This window comes from Amblyomma maculatum, chromosome 1 (assembly GCF_055883805.1).
Source record: "Amblyomma maculatum isolate TAMU_Amacu chromosome 1, ASM5588380v1, whole genome shotgun sequence".
Lineage (NCBI taxonomy): Eukaryota > Metazoa > Arthropoda > Arachnida > Ixodida > Ixodidae > Amblyomma > Amblyomma maculatum.
The window spans coordinates 274,837,772-274,862,532 of record NC_139344.1 but is presented as its reverse complement, the minus strand read 5'-3'; the positions used below and the strand labels follow the sequence as shown (position 1 = coordinate 274,862,532).

Sequence of the window (24,761 nt, the reverse complement as noted above, 5' to 3'; positions counted from 1 at the left end):
CTCAACTGGTTTCAGCTAAGAAGAGGCTTCAACAGCAACGTGTGTTGAGAGACTATACGGTGGTCACCACTAAACTCCAGGCTTATTTATCCCCCTGGGCATACTAAATAAACTGTACAGACATTACCTATATGGTTATCCCAAAATGGCATATAGCATCAGTGATGCATTGCTTACACAAACCATTGCGAAACATTTACACCTTCATAATGGCGCCTTTCCTGTGCCAGGTCAGCAATATGCAGCATAAAGAGACTATTTTTAGCAACAAAGAAGCAATGTTGCACAAAAGGATGCACGCAAGTGAAGACACAAAGGCACTGCAACTATAGAGTTGCTTTGTTGCACCTCTTTCCTATCCCCATTTCTTTTGTTCAGTATTGCAATAAAAGCTCGTTAATTTAATTCCCTTCAATTAGGAAAACCAGATAATTTGACCTGGCGGCACAGTTCAGACCAATGCCCATGTGCATCCATGGTGTCAGACACTGTGGGTCTTATACCGATTAATTCCAAAGCAGGGCCTCAGCCAGGTATGACCTGTGTGGGGCAAGAATTCATCAAAATAGCCTTAGTTCAATTATATATAGCAGAGTGGCCTGTGCACCTCTGATGTGAGCACAAGACTAACGCTCCCCTACACACATTTCTCTCTTGAATCCACATGCTTCCTCCACTCTTCGAGTAGTATGCTGAACCATCGTGTTTTGAGGATGCTTCACAGCACAGTCAGTCCAGTGTAGTTAGTAAAGCATCCTCAGACTGAAACGGGGCCTTTTGTGAAGAGTCACCACAGCACTCACTGCGAAAAGGGCTACAGAAGCACGGTTTTGGAGAAATTTCTTTGAAATTCCCAACAGTGTGCACAAAGCACTTGAAGAAACTGCGAAAAATTTGTGCTGTCACTTAGTTTTCATCTCAAATTTTGAAACGTATAGAAAATCATATTCCAAGCATTCAAGAGGTCGAATTACTGTGATGCGCATGATTTTCAGCAGTTTTTTTTTAGGAGGCTATTCGATAACGGGAACTTTTGGATAATTCGAACACATTTTTTGGTTCCTTGAAGGCCGAATTAACGAAATTTTACAGTGTTGGGCACGCATCAGCCAGCCAACAAAGTCCAGCAGTGCACAGTTCTGGACACTGATTGCTGCTGCTAGCGCTTGCCTTACTCTCAATCGTGTGTTTCCTCCATTGTGTTCAAACTGCACGTACATCACATATCATTAGTTCCTTAAACATTGAAACCTTCTTACATGCGACATTGCCACTTACAGTTGGGGGTTCTACCATAACACCGTGAAGGATGCCAAGGGGTCCTTTACATTTGGAAGCAGTTCTAGTGATTGTTGCGCTGTTCTCACCTCAAAAGCACGCAACCACTGCCCAATCTTTTCACCAGATAAATTTACCATCATGCAAGCGGTTCTGTTCAGTTTATTAGGGCCATTCAATAACTGGTCCCTTAAAATTAGAATTGATGAGCTTCTACCACATTTCCACAATAACACACATGAACTGTTCATTGATAATATAACCTAGAGCAGCACAAGAGTTCCGAATAAAAGTCATGTACGCATCATCATAAATAAGCCAATGTTTGCTTTTGTTGCATGCCTTCACTGCATCACTTTCTTTGTAAACTCTGTTCAAGTGTCTGTGCAGCATTCTGGTATCTAAATGTCCCCTTGGATATCGTAATGGCAGAAGAGGACAAAGATGCCATGCCACAGGAAAGGCACGAGAACAAAGCGCGTGAATGCAAGAACGCCAAATGGAAAGACAGTTGGTCGGCGGTCTGCCGGAGCATTCCGAGTTTGTCTTCCTGTGCCATCCCACATCGTAACAATATGCATCCCATATTTTCTGGCTGAGGGTTCATTTTCCAACACAGTGCTTCGCGTCCTCATGCCTGTGCCACCATTCCTGCTGCAGAGCAGCCCCTTGTTGGCCAGACACGTGCAGTTATTAAGTGGCCACAATACATCTGTCTTGTTCTAAGCCACTGCAGCATTTACTCGCATGAGGAAGCTCTATTTTGAGTGCACAGGGCAGCAATACCATTACCAACCTTTTCCTTCAGATATGCTCAGGTTTAGCAGAACTTTTAAATAACACGGCAGCACAAGATGATGCAGGTGATTTTTCTTGGAGATAATTTGGGAGGTTTGGCATAGCGATTCCATCAATGCATTTTTAATACCATTTACTGTTCATTCGATTTTATATGCCGATAGACCACCGAAGCTATGAGTACCACCAAGTGCACTCAAATATCACTGTCCAGGTGATAGTGCTCATTTAATAACTGCTTTGCTGTCTCAATGACTTCACTGCAACAAAATTTACTACAGCATCCAAATATTCTGTGCTTCCACACAGACCACCCAGCACATCAATACGTTGCAAACTCCCCATCATGATGACACACAGGGTACTTGGGACAAACATATGCCAACACCTCGGCTTTAGGAAAGTTGCCACTGCTTAGCAGGAACAGATAAAAGGGGAAAAAAATGAACTTACCTTCCCCTGTAGATGAACTTCATCGGTTCCACAGCCAAGACAGTGGCAATGAGATCGTCTGTGTTATGCTTGCGCATGCTCACTTGCATCAAGCCATCTCTGGTGCCACAAACAAACACCAAGCCACCCTAGGAACACACAAGAGAAATTAAAATTACTGACCACACATGCTACTCGAAAACTTTGTTTTCTTAATAGTACAGCTAGATGAATGAAAACTTCCATTTAAAAAGCTATATATCTCCCCTTTTGAAATACGCTTTTAGCTTTAACACAGTTTGATACTTTCCTGACCCAAATGTCGTGCATAAGCAAAAAACACTGCATGCTTGTGCAGCTGCTGCACATGGCAGTAAGCTTGACAAAAAAATGCAGAATGTTCTTTTATTGTCACTCCACTGCGTAATGTCCTTTTCTTAGCATGCAACATTTTGTGAAAATTTTATATCCACTACATTGTTTATTTTTTTAAATTAAAACCCTTACTGATTGCATTACAAACTAATATAGTAAAACCCCACAGTTGCGTTCCCGGGTGCTGCGTTTTCCTGACTGCTACGTCCTTGTGGTCGAGTCCTGGCACGACTCCCATAGGGTTCTATGCATTAGAAACCCCGCTGTTACGTCGTAACTTCGGACATGTGCCCACATGATAAGTCGTTAACTGGCTCCCCAAGCGGGCCTAGGTGACAAGTGCGAAGGCCATGTTTGCTTTTAAGGCAGCTTGATTTGGCTTGGCTTAGCACATCTAGCAGTCCGTACACTGCGTCAGGCAGAGGGCGTTCATGTAGGCTTCACCTAGAACTAACTTTTGGATCATACCAGTGCAAAACTCCGCTTCAAACAGTGACCAAATTTTGTACGCATTTTTCGGGTGTCTATGAATTGTCGCGCCATCTGGAAGCGTTCAATAAAAGCTTTCTGCTATTGCCGCCATTGTCTTTTGAAAACCAAATTTTTCTTTCCTCTTTTCCATCTTAACTAACTATATGGCTGTTATCCTAATAATCTTTGCCACTGCAAGTCTTCAACTATAATTTTATTTTCCATAATGGTTGTGCATTTATCAACAATTAGAAAGTTTGAAATTTAGACACAGTTTCCTTTAATGGCCGCAGGTGCCGCCACCCTTCGTAAACACCCGAATTTTGATCAATCAAAACCACTCTTTTTTGATACATGGGCCCTATGGGAAGTTTCGCAACTGGTAGTATTGAGGAGCTCTGGGCTTCACCATCATCATCAGCAGCAGTGGATTTTCTTTTTTTTTTTAGTCTTTATCCTTCCTTGTGAGACGAGTGCTAACACAGCTGTCGTCATCAGTGCATGTGTAGCGTATCGTCACATCGCTTTTCCTGCAGTGCCGCACCGTGTCATATGTAAGGACTGAATTCGCCAAGTGGCGTGGTCGTGTTCGCACGAGTCCAGCCTGCTTGATCTACCACCTAGCGCTGTGCCAACCATTCCATGCCACAATGTGAATTGCTGTGGGTTAGTGGCTGTCTCGTACCGCCGACCACCTTCTATAGTATGCGCTGCGCATGTGCGTGAGAACTTGTTTCTTGTAGCGTGTTGTAGCGTCGTGTTATGATGTAATGGCATCAAGAAAGCGGAAAGCACTTTCACTGGAGGAGAAGCTGAACATTCTCTGCACTGTAGATACAAAACTCGATGCGGAAGCGAATGTGCATTGCGAAAGAAGTGATTCATACCATCCAACCTGAACTCCATTGTTTCGAAAAGAAGAGACATCGAAGCAAATGCCCAATCCTTCATCTTCAAAAGCAAGCAAGCCTGTAGTGCAGGGCACATGCAGCTTGATGAGGCTGTTTACAAATGGTTACAAGTCAGAGCAGCAGGTGCGAATTTTGACAGCACCATTTTGCGTGAAAAAGCTTGCGAGATAGCCGATAAGCTTAGAATCTACGATTTCACTGCATCAATAAATGGGTCGACCGCTTAAAGAGAGGACACTGTATTTCCTACCAAACCGTCAACGGGGAGGCCGCAAGCGTGGGCATGGCTACCATAGACAACTGGAAAGAGTCCGTGGTGGCCATTATCAATGGCTATGAGCTCAGAGACACGAAGCAGGCTTCTTTTCAAGGTACAGCCATCAAAGACGCTGAGTTAAAGGCGAGGCTTGCCACGGTGGGAGATGCAGTAAGGAACGCCTCACCATGCTGTTGTGCTGCAACTTGGATGGCTCCGAGAAGATAAAGCCGTGAATTAATAGCAAATTTTGCAAACCTCGTTGCCTGAAGAATATCCGGTACCTGCCCTGCCACTACAAAAATAGCAAAATTACGAGGGACTTCAGCGACTAAAGTAGTGAAAAGCGAAAGCCTGAGGGCCGCATTCTGCTATGCAAACTGGCACTAATTAGTAATTAATTAACTAGTTAGTGATTAAGTAGGTAATTAATTAACCAATAAATAATCAATAATTAATTAATTAATTACTTATTAGTCATCAATTGGTAATTCATAAATTAGTATTTGATAATTGATTGACATATGGCACGCATTCGCGCATACTGTGGTGGTGCTCTGTGATTGGTCGAGACAGCTATGAGGTCATCCCGCCTCGGCCAATCAGAACGCCGCAAAAGCGGGACACACACTGTCCACGACAACATGAGCCATTAAAGGCTTTCGTCTTAATAACAGTAAGGCGTGAATGACGTGTGCAATTTTTGAAGAATTTGTCATTCATGGGCTTAAGGATGGACTACCAGAACAGAAAAGTCCTTTTTTTATTAACAACTGCTCCGCGCATCCAAAGGATACCATGTGACTCCAGAACGTCAAGGTGGTATACCTTCCAGCCAACACAAGCCACCTTCAACCCTTGGATGCTGGCATCAAAAACGTGAAGCACTTTTATAGAAAGTGCATCATGAAGCGGTCCTTGACCTATGTGGACAGCTGGCATCAGCCGATTGGCATTACAATTCTGGATGCCATGCACTATTTGGCCACGGCATGGAGCACTGTCACTGCAGCAACGGTCAAAAACTGCTTCGAAAAGTGTTTCAGTGGCACAGATTGCGCAGCAAACTCTGGAACCGTGGGAGACAAATCCACGGAGGACTACGAAGAACTTGACACGGCCATAGAGTCGGTTGGCACGAACGTGGTCACGTACAGCGATTACAGTTGAATCCCGGTACAATGAACGCCGCTTCAACGAAGTATTTTGCATTCCCCGTGACTTAATGTATTAAAATTTCCTCAAAAACGAAGTACTTTGCGAGCACATGTTCGCTTCTACGAATTTTTTTTTTTGCGAATTTTTGCGGGTGAGTGGCTCCTCCGTCTTGTCTTTCTTCAGAAGGTGGGTGCTGGAGAGCGACTTTCTCGTTCCCGCCGTTTATTTTCTTGCATCGCAGACCACTGGGGGAGGGGGGAGGGCGCACTCATACCGCACGTCCTCCTTGTGCGCACCGCTCATTTGCTTTTCCTGCAGATGCCCACGTAATTTTTGAAGTGACGTCACGCCCTGCTCATTGGCTAACTCCATTCTCCATGTAAAAAAACGAGTCCGCCCTTGCCTTTGCTGGGCTTCGATTGATGCAGCTCGTGGCCATGGTGCTCGCGGTTTCCTGCCAAGCAGGAAAGCACGTCATGATCACATGCGAGTGGTGTTGGCTGGCAAGCTTTCGCGGCCTCCAAGCGAAGAGGGGCTACTCGAAAGTGTGTGTAAGATGCGCCAGCGAGTAAATATGACATCATCTCCTAGCGTCTTCGGCGGCGGCGTCTGCTAGGAATTGAGCGCGTTTCAGGCAGGCTGAGGACTGGTGGCCAGAGCTTCGTGCCCTGCCGGAGAAAAAAAAAAAAGAAAAACGCGAGGCGGAGAAGCCCCCTCCACATCACCATTTTTCTTTTTTGTGTGTCTTTGCCGTTCGTGCATGAATCGTTCAGCGTGGTCTCATCTCGTCTCTGCTAGTCACTGCTAAGTTCCTAGGATGTCACCGCCAGCGAAGAAGCGGAAGTTTCTTTCGCTAGAAGAAAAAGCGCGTAATATCACCGAAGCAGAAAGCGGGAAGAAGAAGGCGAATATTCCCGCAAATTTTGGCATCGCACCGAGTTCGTTGTCAACGATACTGAAGAGTAAAGAAAGCATCGGCAAGGCACTTGCATCGGGCTATTCAGCTCAACACAAGGTGACGCAGCCAGCATACGAGGAGCTTGATAAGGCTGTCTACACCTGGTTCGTCGAAACGCGAGCCAAGAACATCCCGCTTAGTGGAAACATTGTTCAGCAGAAGGCCCTCAATTATGCCTGTTTGCTAGGCCTGGATGACTTAAGGCCAGCACAGGTTGGCTCAATTGCTTCAAAATGAGGCACAACATTCTGGGAAAAGTTTTGTGTGATAAAGCAAGTTCCGCGGACAATGGCGGCGCATCGGAATGGGTGGTAAACAACGTGGCTGATATTATGAGCGGCTACGTGCCGTCCGATATTTACAACGTGGATGAGACAGGCTGCTTTTACAAGATGCTGCCAGCGAGGAAGCTAGATTTTAAAGGGCAGCGCTGCCAGGGTGGCAAGCACAGCAAGAAAAGGGTGACTGTGCTGCTATACACAAACATGGATGGATCGGACAAGCGTCCCCATTAGTTATTGGCAAAAGTGCCAAACCGCGCTGCTTTAAGGGAAACAGAAGCCTTCCTGTCAAGTACATCACTAACAGGCGGTTGCGGATGACCCGTGCCATATTTGTGGACTGGCTTAGGTCATTTGACCGCAACATGAGCAGGCAGAACCGAAAAGTTTGTTTGCTCTTGGACAATTGTTCTGCCCACCGCATTGACGACGTCAAACTGTCAAGCAACAAAGTGCGCTTTTTCCCACTGAACTGCATTTCGATCATTCAGCCGCTGAATCAAGGCATCATCCGAAGCGTGAAGTGCCTTATCGGGAGAGGCTGATTCAGCGGATTAATCTGAAACTGGCAGGGGGACAAAAGTGGACCAATTCATGGCTCTACAGCTGCTTTCATCACGCCGGCTTTGGTTTGTTGACCAGGAGGCAACCAGCACAGCTACAGCCGCGGAAGATGACGCTCTATCATCGTCGACTCCGGCGATCAGTACGGCCTGGAAATCCCTCCAAGAAGCAAGAAGCGTCCCTGGCGATATCGAGCTGGACGATTTCCTCAACGCTGACGCGGATGTGCTTGTCTACGAAGAGCTAAGCGATGAGGACATCATTAAAAGTGTTGGTGAGCCGGAAGAGCCGCCGTCCAATGCTGAAGACGACTCTGCCCAGGATTCAACTGCCTTGGCAACCTCGTCGTAGGTGATGGATGCCTTCAACATTATTAGGAAGTTCCTGGGCTCTCACGATGACTATGTTGCGATGGCTCTCTTAAGAGAGTGTGAGAATCATGTGACGCCGCTGCTGGCAGTCAAATGCAAACAGACAAAGCTTATGTACTTTTGGAAATAAATTTTTTTTTTTCAAGTTGTCTGTAAATTCTCGACACCAAAATTCCGTGACGAAATTTTTCGTACGCCCCGCCGATTTCGTTGTAGCGGGATTCAATTGTACGTTTCTGTCGACTATGCCGTTGCCACCTGAGAGCTTTTGACCGCTGACCAGATTCTGGCCAAGTGTGTCGATGCAAACAGTGGCGACAAAGAAGAAAAGGAGAGGGTGAGCAAGTTCCAAAGCCAAACTTTATGTCAGCTGTAGCAGCATTAGACATTCTGAGGAGGTATGCTCACGACGATCGCGAGAGTCATATGGCACTGCAAATGGTTGAAAAGAGTGTTGTGCTCACTGGGCACAAGAAAATGCAGCAGACAACTCTACTCCATTTTTTCAAGTATTAGCGCTGAAATAAACGTGCTCAGTTACCCACTACTGTCGTTTTTCAATTCATCCTATTTCCCGGCTCTTACTTTTTTTTTTGTTTTTATGCACCCGTGAAAAACATACTAGAGGGGTTCTACTGTAGTTTTCTTAGCAACATTTTAAAAATTATTCATGCCAAATCTGGCTTTGATGCAACTAAAATAAGTACACAAAATGTGTACGCATAAGCCATGCATAGCCCAAAAAATAGCTTGGTTTTGGAGGTAGAAATGTATTTTTTATTAGGTGAATCCCTTTGTAGTAAAGTCACTGGGACCAGCAAAATTCTTTACTATATCAGTGGTTAGTGATGACATGGTTCTGAAAATGCTGTCTGGTAATTAAATGCCTACTTACTGAACAAGGCTTGTTGCTAAATAAAAAAATAAAAAAAAAACTCTAATATACCTTCCATCTCTTTCTTATTGTCTCTTCGCGCTATTTTTTCAGTTATAAGATTTTTTTTTACATCTTGTGGAAGTACCTCTTAAGTATGAGGGCAATGTGGCTACGAATACAACAGAGTTTGATTTTGTGTGAAAACCAAAGCCTTGCATGAACACGGCGTCATCTTCTGCTGTTTGCCTTTTAAAAGGCAAGAGATGAGAAATGGGTGCAGCAGTCAAGTGCTACAAAACCGCACACGCCACGCCTCCACTGCTTTCCACACCTCCCTCGTGCTCAAAGCTATGCAGTGTTTCAAATGTGTGGCTGTTTCTTTCGTTCCCTATTTCGTGCTGCACGTTTAATTTCTCTTTCTGAACGGACCGTGCCGCCTTATTTCCATGTATGTAGACAGCTGTACTTTTTCTTTTTCCCTACGTGCTGTGTGCTTTCCCTCATGGCTCCAATACCTATGTAAGGTTGGCTTCTCCTGAGTGCTGATAAACATGCGGGTAATACCATTTAAAAAAACACTCGCTGATTAAAAAAAAAAAAAAAAAAAAAAAACCAACTTGCCCCACGATTTTAGGTAGTGTCTTGCTGCCCAAGAAGCTGGTACGCTTACCTCGGTTGAAAAATGCCAAATGTGATTTTGCTCTAGGAGAGTATTATGTTATGTAATACCTCAAAAAGGGTTTTTAAGGTAATAAAATGAAAATAAAATGAGAAAAAATATACATTGCACAACTTGTCTAAGCATGCACTAGATGATAAAAATGTCACGATATGGAGCAGTATGATTATGTACAGATTTGCTGCGAGCAACACAGCTGCCCTGCTCACTGATGTTTCTGCATGAGCAGCGAGTTTCTAAGGTGATGTCAAGAAGAAACTTCCGATGAGGCTGCCATCATGTAAATGCAACTTACTGCCAAGGATATATACATGAACCAATGTGTTTTGTTCACAGTCCTTCCTCTCCAATCCCAATCTTCTCTAAAAATCACAAACCAGACAACCAAAGAAGTTAGGAGCATCACATACTATTTAAGCAACTGCACTTACTGGCCCCACAAATCCCAATAGCCCAGATCGAACGAAGGCTTGGTCCGTCACTGGCCTCCCGTCGGGGTGAAGAGGTTGCATCTTGAAGAGAGGAAAAAATTTTGCATTTCAGATAACTAGTAGAAATTATATGCCCAGAAATAAACAAGGCCGGTTAAATACCAACACGGTAGGCATATGAGTAAATCCATTGAGTCCAAAAAGGTTCGGTCAGAGACTGCACTCATGATTATTAGAATCAAATAAAATCTCCCGATCACAGCTGAATGGTGAAAGGTGAGACATTTCATGCGGCCTCTTCTACAACATGCAAAAGTAACCAAAAGATATTTTAGCCTGTTTCAAATGCATCATGTTATTTCTCGTGAAAACACAGCTTGCGGATTCTGGGGAAAGTGAAATTTTTCCCCCATGAAGGCAGTATTTCTAACCAAGGTGCAGCTAGAGGCATGTCTTCGTGTGCTGGAGTGAAGCCGCTGGGTGACTAAAAATGTCAAAAGGTATACAAGCTACTTTTATTACAGAACAGGTGAAAAGTCTACACAGGGACAGACAATGAGCCCTACTCACCTTGAAGATGTTGTTTGAGAGGCCCTGGAGTCCCCAGTAGGAGTAGCCGCATGTGGAGGCACTCACACAAATTTCCCCTACTTCATCCGTCTTGCACAGGTAGGGGGCATCATTGATTTTCACAACAGCAGCAACAGCTGCACAGGGGAGAAGAAAGCAAAAAGCACCAATGACACTTAGATTCAGAATTTTCGAAGCTCGATATTTCTGTCAGCAGAGACATTGAAAAAAAAAAAGGGGGGGGGAAGGACACTTAAGCTCCATTCAAGGGTATGGTGTAATATCTGATATCATTCATGGCTCCCGTCTGCGCTCATCTTGAGGATCCTTATTCATGTATATCCACCTTGCTCCTCGCTTAATCTCTAACCCCTTATTATCGTACACATATTCATTAGCATCGAGTTTGGCCGTTATGATGCTGTAACAAACAAACCAATAATAGCCAAATTCGCGCATTTTAAAGTAAAAGAGCAAGTAATTGCTAACACACAGAAGCTAAAATGAACAAACTACAGCATTTCTGAAGATTATTGCTACAACACTTGTCTCGCCCGCAAGAACCTCTTTCAATTTGCAAAAAGCCGAGAGGAAAATTTCCCTCTTTGTCACAATAAGATGACAATAAGGAACACCACATATTCGTTCACACAACAAAACAGGTAATACCTCTTACCCCATAGCTACCGACTGATCTCCCCCATAACTTGGTTTCAAATTCTATTTCATTTTCTTATATACTAACATTAGAAGCCTTCTACCAAAACGGGATGCACTAGGTACCCTTATCAAAATGACTGAGTGTAATGTAATCGCACAAACAGAAATATGGTTAAACGAATGCATACGCAATAACGAAGTGCAGGATATATTACGCAACTGTGATGTTTCCCGCTGTGATCATGTTGGCAAACGAGGCGGTGGCGTGTTAGTAGCCATCCACCATAGTCTTCATTGCTACAGCTTATGAATCTCTTCTCAAAATATTATTTGTATGCTCCAACACCTCATTTCCACTGACGATAATCAGTGTTTGCTATCGTCCCCCTGATAGCGAGTATCATTCAATTCTTTATTTCACAGCACACTTCACACAGTAATCACGAAACTTCTGCATGCTTTTATCTTTATTCTTGGAGATATTAACTTCCCCGCAATACACTGGTCTAACCCAAGATATCACCCAAATCTTCGAATATGATTTTATCAATACATGCCAAACCTTCGCCTGAACGCAAATGATCTCCTCCCCTACTAGACAAACTACTCAATCATCTAATATACTTGATCTGATACTAACACAACACCCAGAAAATCTATTATCACTTTCATATCTGGCAAGACAAAGCGATCATTCAGTAATCCGTGCCACGTTTTCCAGCAACCTCCCCAAACCAAAAAATGTTGGCGCTTGGTTTCTAATCGACGTAGATCAGCACACACCCGATACTAATTGGCTACTTTTCAAAAACAAAATATGTGACCTATTTGAGAAAGAGATTCCCACAATCACTATAACCGAGCGCCTGAGATCAACATGGTTCAATAGCTAGCACATTACAGCGCATCAACAACAAGAAGAAAAAACTTTTTCGATCAGCCACAAAAACTAACGATCCCACAATATGGCAGAAATATCATGAAGCCGAAAAATTTTATAACTCACAAGTTTCCAAAGCCAAGCATTTATTTTTCTTAAGCCCATTACCCAACATGCTACGTACCAATCCCCATCAATTTTGTAAATGCATTAATCCCAACTCAAGAAATACGCTAACACTTTGTGATAATGATAATAACGTAATAGCAAAACATAAGGTTGAATAAGTTGTAAACTAACCTTCAGCTCTATTTTCACCCACGAACCGGATGGAGATCTTCTAGATTTCCCTTCCTTTTATTTCCCCGCTATGCCTGATATAACGTTTGAGCTCAATGGTATCTTCAAAATTATAGACTGCCTGAAACTAATGTCCTCAGCAAGCATTGATGGCATTAACGCAAAAATTTTAGAGAACACAAAGCACACGACTAGCATCATACTGTCTCATATTTTTCAGCAATCCCTTTCATCAGGAGTTGTACCGCATGATCGGAAAGTGGGCAAAGTCATTCGGGTTTCAAAGCACGGTCCATCATCTTCTCGTCATAATTACCGGCCCATATCAATCACAAGCATTCCTTCAAAGTTAATGGAGCATGTAATACGTTTTTCTGATATTATGAAATTCCTTGTATCCGTCAATCTTTTTCATCCTAGTCAACATGGTTTTCTAAAAGATTTATCTTGTGACACTCAATTAGCACTGTTCATTAACGACTTAAGCTCTAGTATTGATCTTAACATTCCCGTTGACGTATTGCTTTTAGATTTCAAAAAGGCTTTTGACAAGGTTCCTCATAAACGGCTTTTCCTAAAACTTTCACGTCTAAACCTTAACAATTATGTTTTTGCTTGGATTCAGAACTTTCTTACTAACCGGCAACAGTTCGTCCTGGCTAATAGAAGTTCTTCTCATACGGCAGTTATATCTGAGGTGCCCCAGGGCACTGTCCTTGGTCCCCTTCTTTTCCTTATTTACATAAATGACTGACTAGCTAACCTTCGTTCTAATGTCCGTATGTATGCCGATGACTGCATTATTTACCAACAGCAATGACCCCAAACTTCTTCAATTTGACATTGAATGCGTAATAACCTGGTATAAAAAATGAATAATGTCCTTAAACATGACAAAAACGTCTCTATTGTCTTTTCACCGACGTCACTCTTTGCCATCTTCAAAATACTTTACCTCGAACTCAGAAATCACTTCTGTATTAACATATAAGTATTTAGATATTCATCTAACTGGCGATCTTAATTGGTCACATCATGTAACGCAGATTACCAACAATGCAAATCGTGTGCTCGGATATTTCCGGTGAACCCTGCGCCTTGCACCTCCATCAGTGAAATAACTGGCTTATTTACATTTATCCATCCGGAACTTGAATACGCGAGTGCTGTTTGGGACCCTAATCAAAGTAACCTTACTAATATTCTCGAAGCAATACAAAGTCGCATGGTAAGACTACTCGGCCTATTCTTATCATGTAAGTGTCACCGAACTAAAACGCAATGCTAACTTTACGAACGTAGCAGTCCATCGTAACATTGCAAGACTGTCTTTTTCACAAGATTTATCATCATCCTCTCCTCAAGTTTATTATCAGCCCTGCCTATCGCATATCCAGTTGCACAAGTCATAGAAGTCAGTCTATCCTCCCTCCCCCTGCCTAAACTTCAGTGCACCTGTCATCATTTTTTGTTCGCACCGCAAAAGACTGGAATGACTTGCCCAACACTGCCATACTTCATGCTGACCCATCATCCTTCAAATCATCCATAGAAAGTTTGTGTACCTAAATCCACTCCCTCATGTAATACCCTTTGAGGTATTAATAAATAAATGTAAGCTACCTAGTTAAGAGAAAGACCACCCGAGATAGATATCTATAAAGCCCTGCTTTAACCAAGCATTATGATGTGCCTGCGTGGCCTAAGAGGATCTGAAAGTTAGCAGCTCCTGTTATATCTTATGATCTCGTGACGTTGTGACTCTGCCGACCAGCCAGTACACTACCGTGCCACCTGCCAACTACCACCTGGCCAGAGCCATGCCAGTGAGTTTTTGCTTACAATGCTCACAGTGCTAGATTTTTTGAAAAACAAAGCTTTTAATGCTCCTATTATAGAAGGATTAAAGCAATGCTTGAAGTAGAAGCTACATTAAAACGTGGTTTTTCACAGTCGTGGTTTCAATATGACATAAAAACAATGAGCACCACCTTCGGAGTGTTTACATATTCCCACTAGCATCGCAGTTTTGTTGAAAATGAGTCGCTTGACAACCTGCTCTGTGCGTACTATGCAGCCATAAAAGCTGCCCTGTCAAGCTGTCTGTTGCACCAGGAGTATGCCACTACAGCCCCCTGGGCCAAAGTGCACTGACAATATCAAGAAAGCAATTTTAAGTACAGTAGACTCGTGTCAGAAAGAACTCAGTTAAGACAAATTTTTGCATGTCTTAAGTATCATCACTAGTGCCCTCAAAGCATCCCACTATCAAATAATAGAGAGATTTAGCTTACCGTGATCCGCGATCCACCACCGTGACCCGCTACCGTGCGTGGGCGGGGCGCACAAGCTGATTGGTCCCGACGCGGCAGGTCTGTGTGCCGACATCCAGTATGTGGCGCCATCTATCGGCGTCAAGGGATCTAGGCATGCTCAGTGGAATGCGCAGTGGCGGATCACGGTAGCGGATCGTGGATCACGGTAGCAGATCGCGGTAAGCTAAAACTCTCTAATGTCTAGGTCAGTAGTGCTTGGCAGAGTCGCTTCTATGAACATGTGTGTCACTCGTGTTTTTGTGCTCCTGCATCTTAAATGTTACAATGTCAAGTTACGACTGAAAACAACATAACATAATGCCAGAAGTGTGACCAGGCCATTGTCAACATCTGAAACCAGTAAAAAATGGCCAATATCTTTATCCAGACCCGGTCTTCACTTGGCACTTCGAGCCAGGTGAAGAATGGCAGGAAGCAAATTCATATATGAACTCTCTTGCAAGCCCAACACTAAGCCTACATCTGCTCGGAAGGCATTGTTGCTTCATGTACTTGGCCAATAAGCTCGTCGCACTGCACAAACGTTACCTTAAGATCTTACTGCCGAGAATGAAGATGGAGATCCAGTCTTCAAAAATTCAATTGAAAGTTATATAGCAGCAGTAGGCGAATACCACGCAATGATTCATGTATTCTACTAGGAGCACAGCCCCAGCCGATGCCCATTAGGTCTACTGCATCGGACATTTATTAAGGGGAGATGCGCGTCGAAAAAGCGAGTTTTCCGAGTAATTTTTCAGTTTTGAGTTTTTGCCTGTAAAATTATCTTTGAACATTTAGCTACAACTTTCTAAAAGATCAAGGCAAAATTCGATCGTGAAGTTAGTAAAAAGTCCATTTTATTCAACCACGGTGGCTCGAGAAAGTGCTATTTTCCGCGCAAATCGTCAATTTTCGTGCGCCTATACTTCGAGAACGCCGCGTCGCCCGCCATTGCCGTTTGCTGGGAGAGGTTGAGCAAGCCTTTCTCTTGTAGATAGCATCTCTCGCAGTTTCGTATCTCGGCTGCAAATAATAAAAAAAAACGTTTTCCGCGCACGCTTCGAGCGTCCCTACTGGACCTTTTAAATCACGTGGTGCTCTAGAGAGGCCGTCATTGGCCTAGACTGATACGACGCTGTGGCGAAGCCTACCTCCTGCTTTCGTTTTGTGCAGCGTTTGGATCGCGCTACATCGTGCTCTGCTAGTTCTTTTCAGCGGCCTTTTAGCATTTGTTGAGTTCGCGATGAACGACACGCAAAAGCGCAACTTCCGAGCTCGAAAGTCTCGGTCGAAGAACCCGTACCGAGGACGCCGTCGCGGACCTCACCGGAAAACTGCAGCGGGAGACGCAAGCTAGTCCTAACCAGGCCAACGTGCACTCGGACGAGATCGATGCCGCGGTGAACTTTGTGAGCACCTCGGAGGTGAAGATTGGACTCTTCAAGGAAGATAGGGCAGCATGCGGTCATCAATATTCTAAGAGTGTTGCGATATGGGAGATTAGCACGCTTACGGTGCTGGTAAGCGGTGCTGCTTGCCCTACGTGCCGCACCTGTACCCTTGCGGTACGCGAACCGGTGGAAAAGCGAAAGGGGATTTCGGCCTTTCTTGAGCTGCACTGTGAAAGTAGCGAGTGCCTAGCATCAGTGCTTTCTGCTGTGCACGCGTTGTGCCCGGTGGACTTGCAGATAGCGCCAGTGGAAATCGGGACTATCGGAGTGGAAGCTCTTGCGACAGCTTCGCCGTCAATGTGAAGGTGGTGGTGGCTGCGCGCGCGATTGGCATCGGACACGAACAGCTGTCGCGATTTTGTGCAATTCTTGACCTGCCGAACCCATTACACCACAAGAACTTTGCTTCTATCGGCAAGAAAGTTCATGGTGCGGCCATGAAAGCAGTGGCAAGAAGTTTCATGTGCTTTTGTTGTGTTTATGAAAAAATACAGATGTTTGAAACTTTCAAATGCAATTTTCTCCATTCGTAGTTTTCAGCATTTTTTACATTTTGTGCAACAAATTTTGAGTGCTTTCAGTGGTCAGATTTGGATGAAATTTTGCGCACAGCCTCTTCAAAGTGTGCAGAATGTTGTTATCTACCTGGTTATAAAAAATCTCTTGAACTTTTTTTTAACAAAATTCAGAATGTTGACACATGGTGCCCAAAATATACACATTGGTGTTCCTGAATTTTTTTTACAATTATAGGATAAAATGAATAAATTTGAAGTAGCTTTCGACATACTATATTACCAAAGCAACATAATGAGCTATTGCAAGCTGGTCTAAACATGCATTTCATTATCAAAAAAGTGTGCACAAAAGGCCCTATATTGTGCTTTTGCAGACACTTCTACACAAAAACTAATAAAGATATGTGAAAAGTAAAAACATATTTGGAATCAGCATTAAAAACTCTATAAATGGCCAATGTTTCATAACCTTAGGTTCAATATTAAAGAAAAAGTGTTTTCGAGGAGCATCTCCCCTTAATTTGGACATGCATGGGCTTGCTTTGGATCATTTTGAGGGGAGATCATGTCGAGGTATGACCTGTGCAGCCAGCAATCACTGAAATAGACCTCCCCGAACCTGAATAGCAAAAATAGTGGTGCACTCGCACTTCTCTCCTTTTGTGTTATTGTAGGCACGGTAGAAATCAGAAGTTCCCCATTTCTGAAATAAAGCTCATCGCACAGTTTCGGTATCACTTTCCTTAACTTTACACCATCCCGTGGCTGCAATCGGGCAGGCGCATCAGCCAGTTGCACTGCTTCGTATGCTGCTTGTCATGTCACTGCTTTTATTTTTATTTTGGGATGGCGTCACACTGTTTTAACGCCTATACATATAGCATCCCTTGCATGCATCCACATGCTGCCTCCAGTATGCTGAAGCTGCGTAGCGGTGATGTCCAGTTTCACCGCACTGCGTGGACTGTGCAGTGAAGCACCTTCAAAACATTGAGAGGCCCTTTTGTGCTACTGCTACTACTTTACCCTGCAAAAAGGAGTAGTGGAGCCCCTTAAGATTTTGTAGCAATTCTTCAATGTTCTTGACAACATGCGTAAAACTGCATAAAACAAAGTACTTGAAGAAATGAAAAAACCGTCGTTCTCACTTAGGTTTCATCCGAAATGCAGTCAACCGTCACGCAGGTGTTCATCAGATAAAATAACTGTGATGCAAACAGTATTTGGCAGTTTTTCAGGTCCATTCGATAATTTGAACTTTCATATACAGTAGAACCCCACTATAGTAAACTCTGATATAGTAAAAACTCGGATATAATAAAGTGAAACTGAAGTCCCAATTCATCTTTTATAGACAACTGTACAATTTCCCCCCTTTATAGTAAAGACATTTTTGGTAAAAACTGGTTACAGTAAAGTGCACCTGGCCGCGGCAATGACTCCCACGATATGAAATCGCCGCCTGCGCACTACCTGGAATCGCGAGGCAAAGCTTTTTGTATTTGAGAACAGAAAAATAACACCAAGTGTTCTTTTAAGTGACTTTGCCACCAGGCTTAGCAGCATTCAGGAGAAGCTTACCGTATTTACTCGCATAATGCTCGCACCCCCAACACTGGGCGCCAAAAATTGGAATTTTTTAATCATTGCACCACCAATATTACCACCGTGAGAGCCGTCTGCTAGTAGTAACAAGCGCCATCTTTGGAGCGCTACTGAACCTAGCTGGCCTCGTTGTGTGCACGCGCTATCAGGCGGCGATAGCGTGCTCGGGTTTATCATCATCATCAGTTATGCTCGTCGATTTTTTTGTTTTTTACCTCCATGATGCTCATAGACGCCATTTTGCGAGGTGTCTCCGCGTCTCGTCATTGTTTCTTCATTCCGTCCGTGTTACTTGCTTTGTTCCACTGTCTACCGTGTTCTTGGTGCCGCATCGCGATGGGGTGGTACGCAAGTTATACAGCTGCCTTTAAGCTGAAAGCTTTTGAGTACGAGCTACAGCATAGCAACCGCGCTGCTAGCAGGCACTTTGGCGTCAACGAGTTCTACGTAGTGCGCTACTGGAGACAGCGATTGCAGTGTCGATACGGACTCGGATCAAGTCTCTGATCAAGAGTAGAACTGCATGGTCTGCTGTGAGCCTTATACCACGAAAAGCGGGGAGCGATGATGAGGCTGCGTGCGGTAAATAAAGTGCTTTAGCAATTTGCACTTTTAGTGACCCTGTGCTTTTATAACAAGGGTAAGTTCTGCTTGAAAGTAATGTAATGGTTATATTTACAATAGCTGACCTAAGAATCCTGATTCGCACCTATTTAAATTTGCTTTTAGTGCTCCAAAACATTTGCTCGAAATTTTCCCCGCATAATTATCACACCCCTCAACTTAGCATCAATTTTCTGCGAAAAAAAGAGCCAGCATTATGCGAGTAAATACGGTACTTTACGGAAGCCTTGGAGCCGTGAGGGAAAGCACGCAGCGCATAGTAAAATAAAGCAAAGCTGTCCTAACCTGTCCTAACAGAAAGTAGGCGCTGCGGTCCGTTCAGAAAGTAAAGGATAGTAAAAATACAGCAATAAATAGGGAAGGGGAGAATCGGGCGAACATTCACAGCACTGCGCAGCATGAAGCATGAGGCAGCGGAGGCAGAAAGTGGAGGTGCAGCATGTGCGGTCTTGCAGCACTTGACTGCCACGTGCATTTATCATTTATTGCCTTTTAAAAGACAAAAACAGCAAAAACTGACACCGTGCTCATGCAAGGCTTTGGTATTCACATGAAATCATACTTGGTTCTATTCGTAGCTACGTTGTCCTCATGCTTAAAAGGTACTTCCACAAGATGTAAAAAATTTTATAACTAAAAAAAAAAATGCACGAAGAGATGAAAGGGAGAGATGGAAGGTATTTCAGAGTGCTTTTTTCATTAAGCAACAAGACGTGTTCAGTAAGTGCCCATTTAACTACCAGACAGCATCGTCAGGACCATGTCATCACCAACAACTGATATAGTAAAGATTTTTGCTCGTCCCAGTGACTTTACTATAAAAGGGTTCTACTGTAATTTGTACACTAATGAAATAATCGAATTAGTGGGAATTTACTGCATACAGGTGCTCCTTCAGGGCGAAGTGAGACTGCATTTCTCAGAATCAAATTAGACATGGAGAACTGGAGACTGGAGAATTTTCAAGACATCGCTGTCACACTTAAAGACAAGGTAGATGGGTGGCTTGATACAGTAAAATCTCAGTGATAAGAATCCGGTTGATACGAATTTCAGGATGATACAAATTCGCGAAATTTCCTGGCTGGAGTGCATTGTGTAAACTAGGCAAAATTTCGGACATTCCAAACTCTCTCCCGCACCACTACGGATGATACGAAAGCTAGAACTGCGACCGCAACCTTGAGCACTACGCACTGCCCGCACATCGTTGACTCCGCGATCGCCATGCGTGCTGCGTGATGCGTACGCATCACGAGTAGTTTGCGGTGACGCGTGGTCTGCACCTCACCGACGTTGGGATTGTCTATCGGGCTCATGCTGCCAAAATCTTTCGGCGGCGCATGGCCCGCAAACTGCAGACGTCGCAACTGCAGCAGCTGGTGGTGGCGTACGCGGCGGGCGCGCAACGGTCCGCACATATCTGCTTCCTCGATCACGATCTGCGCGCAGTTCGCGACGGCGCGCAGCCTGCATGCTGCCATCTCCTGTTGCGCTGTACGGGCCGCGAGAGTATGTGGAAATGGGCGGACCGCACATCGCCGACATTGCGATCGTTTTCCACGCTACGAAAAGTTTGTAGCGGCCGTGAATAGTACAGTAAAAGCTCGTTGATTCGAACTTCATGGGACTGGGAAAAAAGTTTGAATTATCCGATGTTCGAATTATTGAATGGCCTCGAAAAAACTGACAAGAACCATTTGTATTACAGTAAATGTACCATATTTAGCCGCATAACGAACTCGCTGGCATATTGAACCCACCCAGCCCCGATTTGTGCCTACGAATCTTAAAAAAAAAAAAAAAGAAAAAAAGAAGTCTGTCGTTAGAACGGTCCTCGGTTTCGTGCTGTCCACAACACATTTCTTGGCAGTGCGCCAAGATGCTGTGCAGCGATAACGCCGTGTTTATCTTTTGACTTTAGCTACAGCAGGGGGGAGGGAGGGGGGGAAGCGAACTTGGCTAAGTGCCAGCGCTTGTCCGGTTGTGCAAGCCTCCTTTTCAGTACGTTGTTTTGCGAACAGCGCTAAAAGCCACCTTCACGATCCCGGCTGACTCCCGGCTGACTCGCATGCTTCCGTTTATAACTGATGGGTGGAAGGATGGATGGCTATCGCAAAAAAAAACAAAAAACGTTTAACCCATAGTTGCTGTCCGAGATCATAGCCTTTCATGGGCTTTGGCTGGGACCGTGCCGACAGTATATCCCTATTTCCAAGTTAACAGGGTTGGAATTAACGAGTATTTAGTTGCGAGTTACGGAGGTTGCGCAGAATAGAGAGCTGGCAGCCGCCGCTGCGGCCACCTTCCCCTCCCCCCAACGCCGCCGGCCGCCGCGCCGGTCATGGCGCCATTGAAGTTTTACCCACTCTTCCATGGTTTTACCCGATTCCATTATCTGTCCCCGTTTTGGACGTGCGCAGCCTCCAATTATGCCTTCCGATCCCGGAGGCTTTTTTTTTTTTTTTGCCGCGTGATGTGCGCCAAGCTACCCAGACGTGGCGGCGCGTAATTCTAATTATTCGTAGCGGAACCGACTCGCATTCAAATTAACGGGCTTTTTTATACGCATATCTCTATGGAGCTTGGCCGGACCAAGTAGTCTAGTTCGAATTATCAAAAAATTCGAATTAACGAGCTTTCACTGTAGTCGGCGGCACACACAGCGGGCGCGCACGGGCCGCACATCGTAAACTTCGCGACCACTAGTCATGCTGTGCGCATCGCAAGCAGTCTGCGGTGCCGCGCGGCCGGCACGCCGCCATCTCTTGTCCTGCTTTACACATCGCGATAAGTCTGCAGAGGCACGTCACCGACATTGCGATCGCCTGTCGTGCTGTGTGCGCCATGAGTGCCCAGCTGTGATCGCGCGACCGTAATAAGCTTTCTCGGACATAAATAGATCTGCGCGACTGCCTTTCCCATGCTTCTGCATACTTATTTTCTTTCGTTTTGATGATACGAATGTTTGGATGATACGAATTTTTTTCACAACCTCGTGAGATTCGTACCACCGAGGTCTACTGTATTTGAGTGCATCCATACCGTTGCTGGAAAGAAACACTAATTCCACTTTTGGATATACTCAGTCAGATGCACTTCAGTGTTAGCAATTGCAACCTACATGAAACAAACAACCCAAATGTGCACTTCGACTCTCAAGAACACAAGACACCTTTTTCACAACCCCTCCATGAAGGCATCAGCAAAAAATTGGAAGGTATTAATATTTGTCTTGTTAACTGAAGTAGCCTGCATAAGCCAGCTCTCACTGAAATCTTAAATTGAACTTCAGCCATTATGAAAGACGAATACCAACATGCAAGCTGCCATTCCTAAAGAGCCTACTACCACTTAAGCTTTAAAGCATGGCACGTATCGAAAAAGAGTGGTCTAATGTCTTTTGGAGCAGCAAAGTAGAACAAGCAGTGTTGGAGAGGAGCTAAACTATTAATAATAAATAAATAAACACAGCATAGTGCCCATGATATCTATTACAAGACATTACTAGTTGCATTAACACGTGGACAATATTTTGTTTTTTTTTACTGCTTTAAATTTCTCCCATATTACATTGGGTTATGTCGGGTTACAATAAATGTTTTTGTTTTTTTTTCAACTTTTGTTTCAAGAACCCAACCAGGCAAATTTTCCTTCTATTGTAATTAAAAAGCTACTACATACCACCAGGCAAGATGTGACCACAGTCCTGCAGTGTGAGGGAAGTGAGGCTGTTCTCCATGTCAACACGGATGACACCGTAGCTAAGGGCTGCCATGGAAAGGACACCCCGACCACTGGCGCCAGCACCCACTCGTCCTGGTCGCCGCACAGCTACTGTCAAAGCCTCGGGTGAGGCAGCACATGGGCACACTGCATCTGGGTGCAAGCCTCGACTGTGGAACACACTGATGAACTGGTCGCAAGAGGACAGGGACCCTGCACAAAGTTGATGAACAGCACAAATGTTGGCACACAAAATCTAACATACTACAGGTGCCCACAAAGATCTTTGAAATGCAAACACAATGAACAAGCAGTCATAAAGTGAAACCTAAGCTTTGCACTTCCCTGTGTGTGACCTATGCACTGCAACCCACAATAGAAGGCCGAGCATCTCACCAACGGGGAAATAAAGTTTTTCTTTCGACTTTTCACCTGCACATTGTTAGGAAAATTGGTCAACACTGGTTCAAGGACATGTTTTAACACTTATACAAAAGGAACTGAGTTGAAAAGGAAGCACGCAGGCTGGACCTATCATGAACTCAATTGTGTGTGCACTAATTGCTGCTGCCAGGTTGCACAACTGAGAAATTGGGCTCTGACCTTCAACGGTAGCTTCTACTAATGAAGGTAACACAGAAGCGAAGTCCCTGTGCCAATTTATCTGATCGAAGCTTCTGTGCGCACAGTGATTCTGAACTGAAGCACCATCAGGACAGGTGAAAAACAGTATGCGAGCTCCTAGTCGAGTGCTTCAAATGGCTGGCAGAGTACAGCAACTCACAAGGGTTGGATCCATCAGCAACAAGCAATAAGCGGAGAGAGCTCAGGTTGACATCTTTGTGGTCCTTGGTTGCCAGCAGACCCCAATGCAGATCCCTCGACTTGCACACAGCAACATTGGCTGAAAAAATGACAATGGCAAAGACTAAAAAACCATGATGTGTAGGATCGGCACATATAGAGAGGGCATCCATTATCAGGTGAAACAGATTTAATTCGATATCTACACCTGAGGTTCTCAACATTTTTGCCTCACGAAACCCTAACACTTATCAATGTGAGCCAAGAAACAACCCAACAAGAATCCAGAAAACTGAAGTCACAAGACAAACATTCCATCTCATTCACACACTTGGCAAGCGTCACCTAAACATGTTGGCTAACCCGGCTTTTCATTGGTTTTCGCCATTCCCTGCTCTGGCGGCACCACGGCACAGGCATATTTTTATACTTCATCAAATACTGAATTTTCGGCACAAGTAGGCTTGCCGGCAGCGCCACTAGAATGCCGAGAAAAGCCTGACGAGATGCTTTTTATCTTGACTTGGCTAACAGGTGAGTAGCCAGCGCCTCCAGTCACATGCACAAGTGTGCCGGTAGTGTGCTGCATCTTGGAGCAACGCCAAAGTCTGATCTGCAGATGGTGCCTAATTTGACAGCGTGAAACTAAGAAACAAGCTAGGATAAGAAATGCCCATGCTAATAATTGACGTGCAGTAAGAAGTGGGATAAAAGAAGTGTGGGAGAGGGGTAAGGTAGACCTCTCACCCTCAAAAACCAGTCTGACAACCCCTGTAGACAAAGTGAAAACCTTATATGAAATGGAGCTATGCTTTAGTGATGCCCATTAATTTCCACAACCATGCAAATCGCAGCCATGCATCTTTCAGATCAAATCACAATCCTTCTGTTTTACTTAGGAGAATGCAAATATTGAAATATTGGAGTAAGTATCAAATATTAATAGAGAGTGCCTCTGGATGTTGAATCAAATATTTTGTTCAGCAAGAACAAACAGTTTCAAAAAAAGATAAAGACAAATGCTCTTGTATTTTTTTCCTTTAACACTGTATAGTCTTTGGACTTAAAAATTGTACTGACTCAGTACTCTATTATAGGGCCATAGTCACTGATTGCAAGCAACATTTCTACACCTTTCAGTGCCTTTTAGGCCAGTAACGACACGTGAATTTGAATATGTCGCGTTTCATGAAAGGAAGTGAGAATGGAATGGTACTAGACAGTGCGACCTTTTTCAAAAGGACGCTAGGGCGCAAGCAGCAGCAAACCAAAAGTCACCAATACAAGCTGCACAGACTGATGTGGCAAAGCACCTTTATTAGACCATTTTTTGCAAGGTAGCAATAAAAGGCACCTGCTTTGTACCACACATGTTAAATCCTAACCCTTCCCTCACCACTGAAGGGTTCCCCCATCACTTCCTAGGGTTCACAGAGTGCAGACACATACATGGCAAATAACTCCT

General features: G+C 44.2%; 1 protein-coding gene across 9 annotated transcripts in view; it reads right to left on the bottom strand.

Moving 5' to 3' along the window:
- The window catches only part of DIP2 (disco-interacting protein 2), a 236,597-nt gene that overhangs the window by 65,957 nt on the left and 145,879 nt on the right, over positions 1–24,761 (bottom strand). For all 9 annotated transcript variants that reach the window (XM_084591333.1, XM_084591337.1, XM_084591335.1 and 6 more), the window contains 5 exons: positions 23,277–23,396; positions 22,451–22,705; positions 10,411–10,547; positions 9,841–9,921; positions 2,530–2,657 (listed from right to left, as the gene is read on the bottom strand). In XM_084591333.1, coding sequence (XP_084447459.1) covers positions 2,530–2,657; positions 9,841–9,921; positions 10,411–10,547; positions 22,451–22,705; positions 23,277–23,396 — 721 coding nt within the window. The remainder of the gene's footprint in view (positions 1–2,529; positions 2,658–9,840; positions 9,922–10,410; positions 10,548–22,450; positions 22,706–23,276; positions 23,397–24,761) is intronic.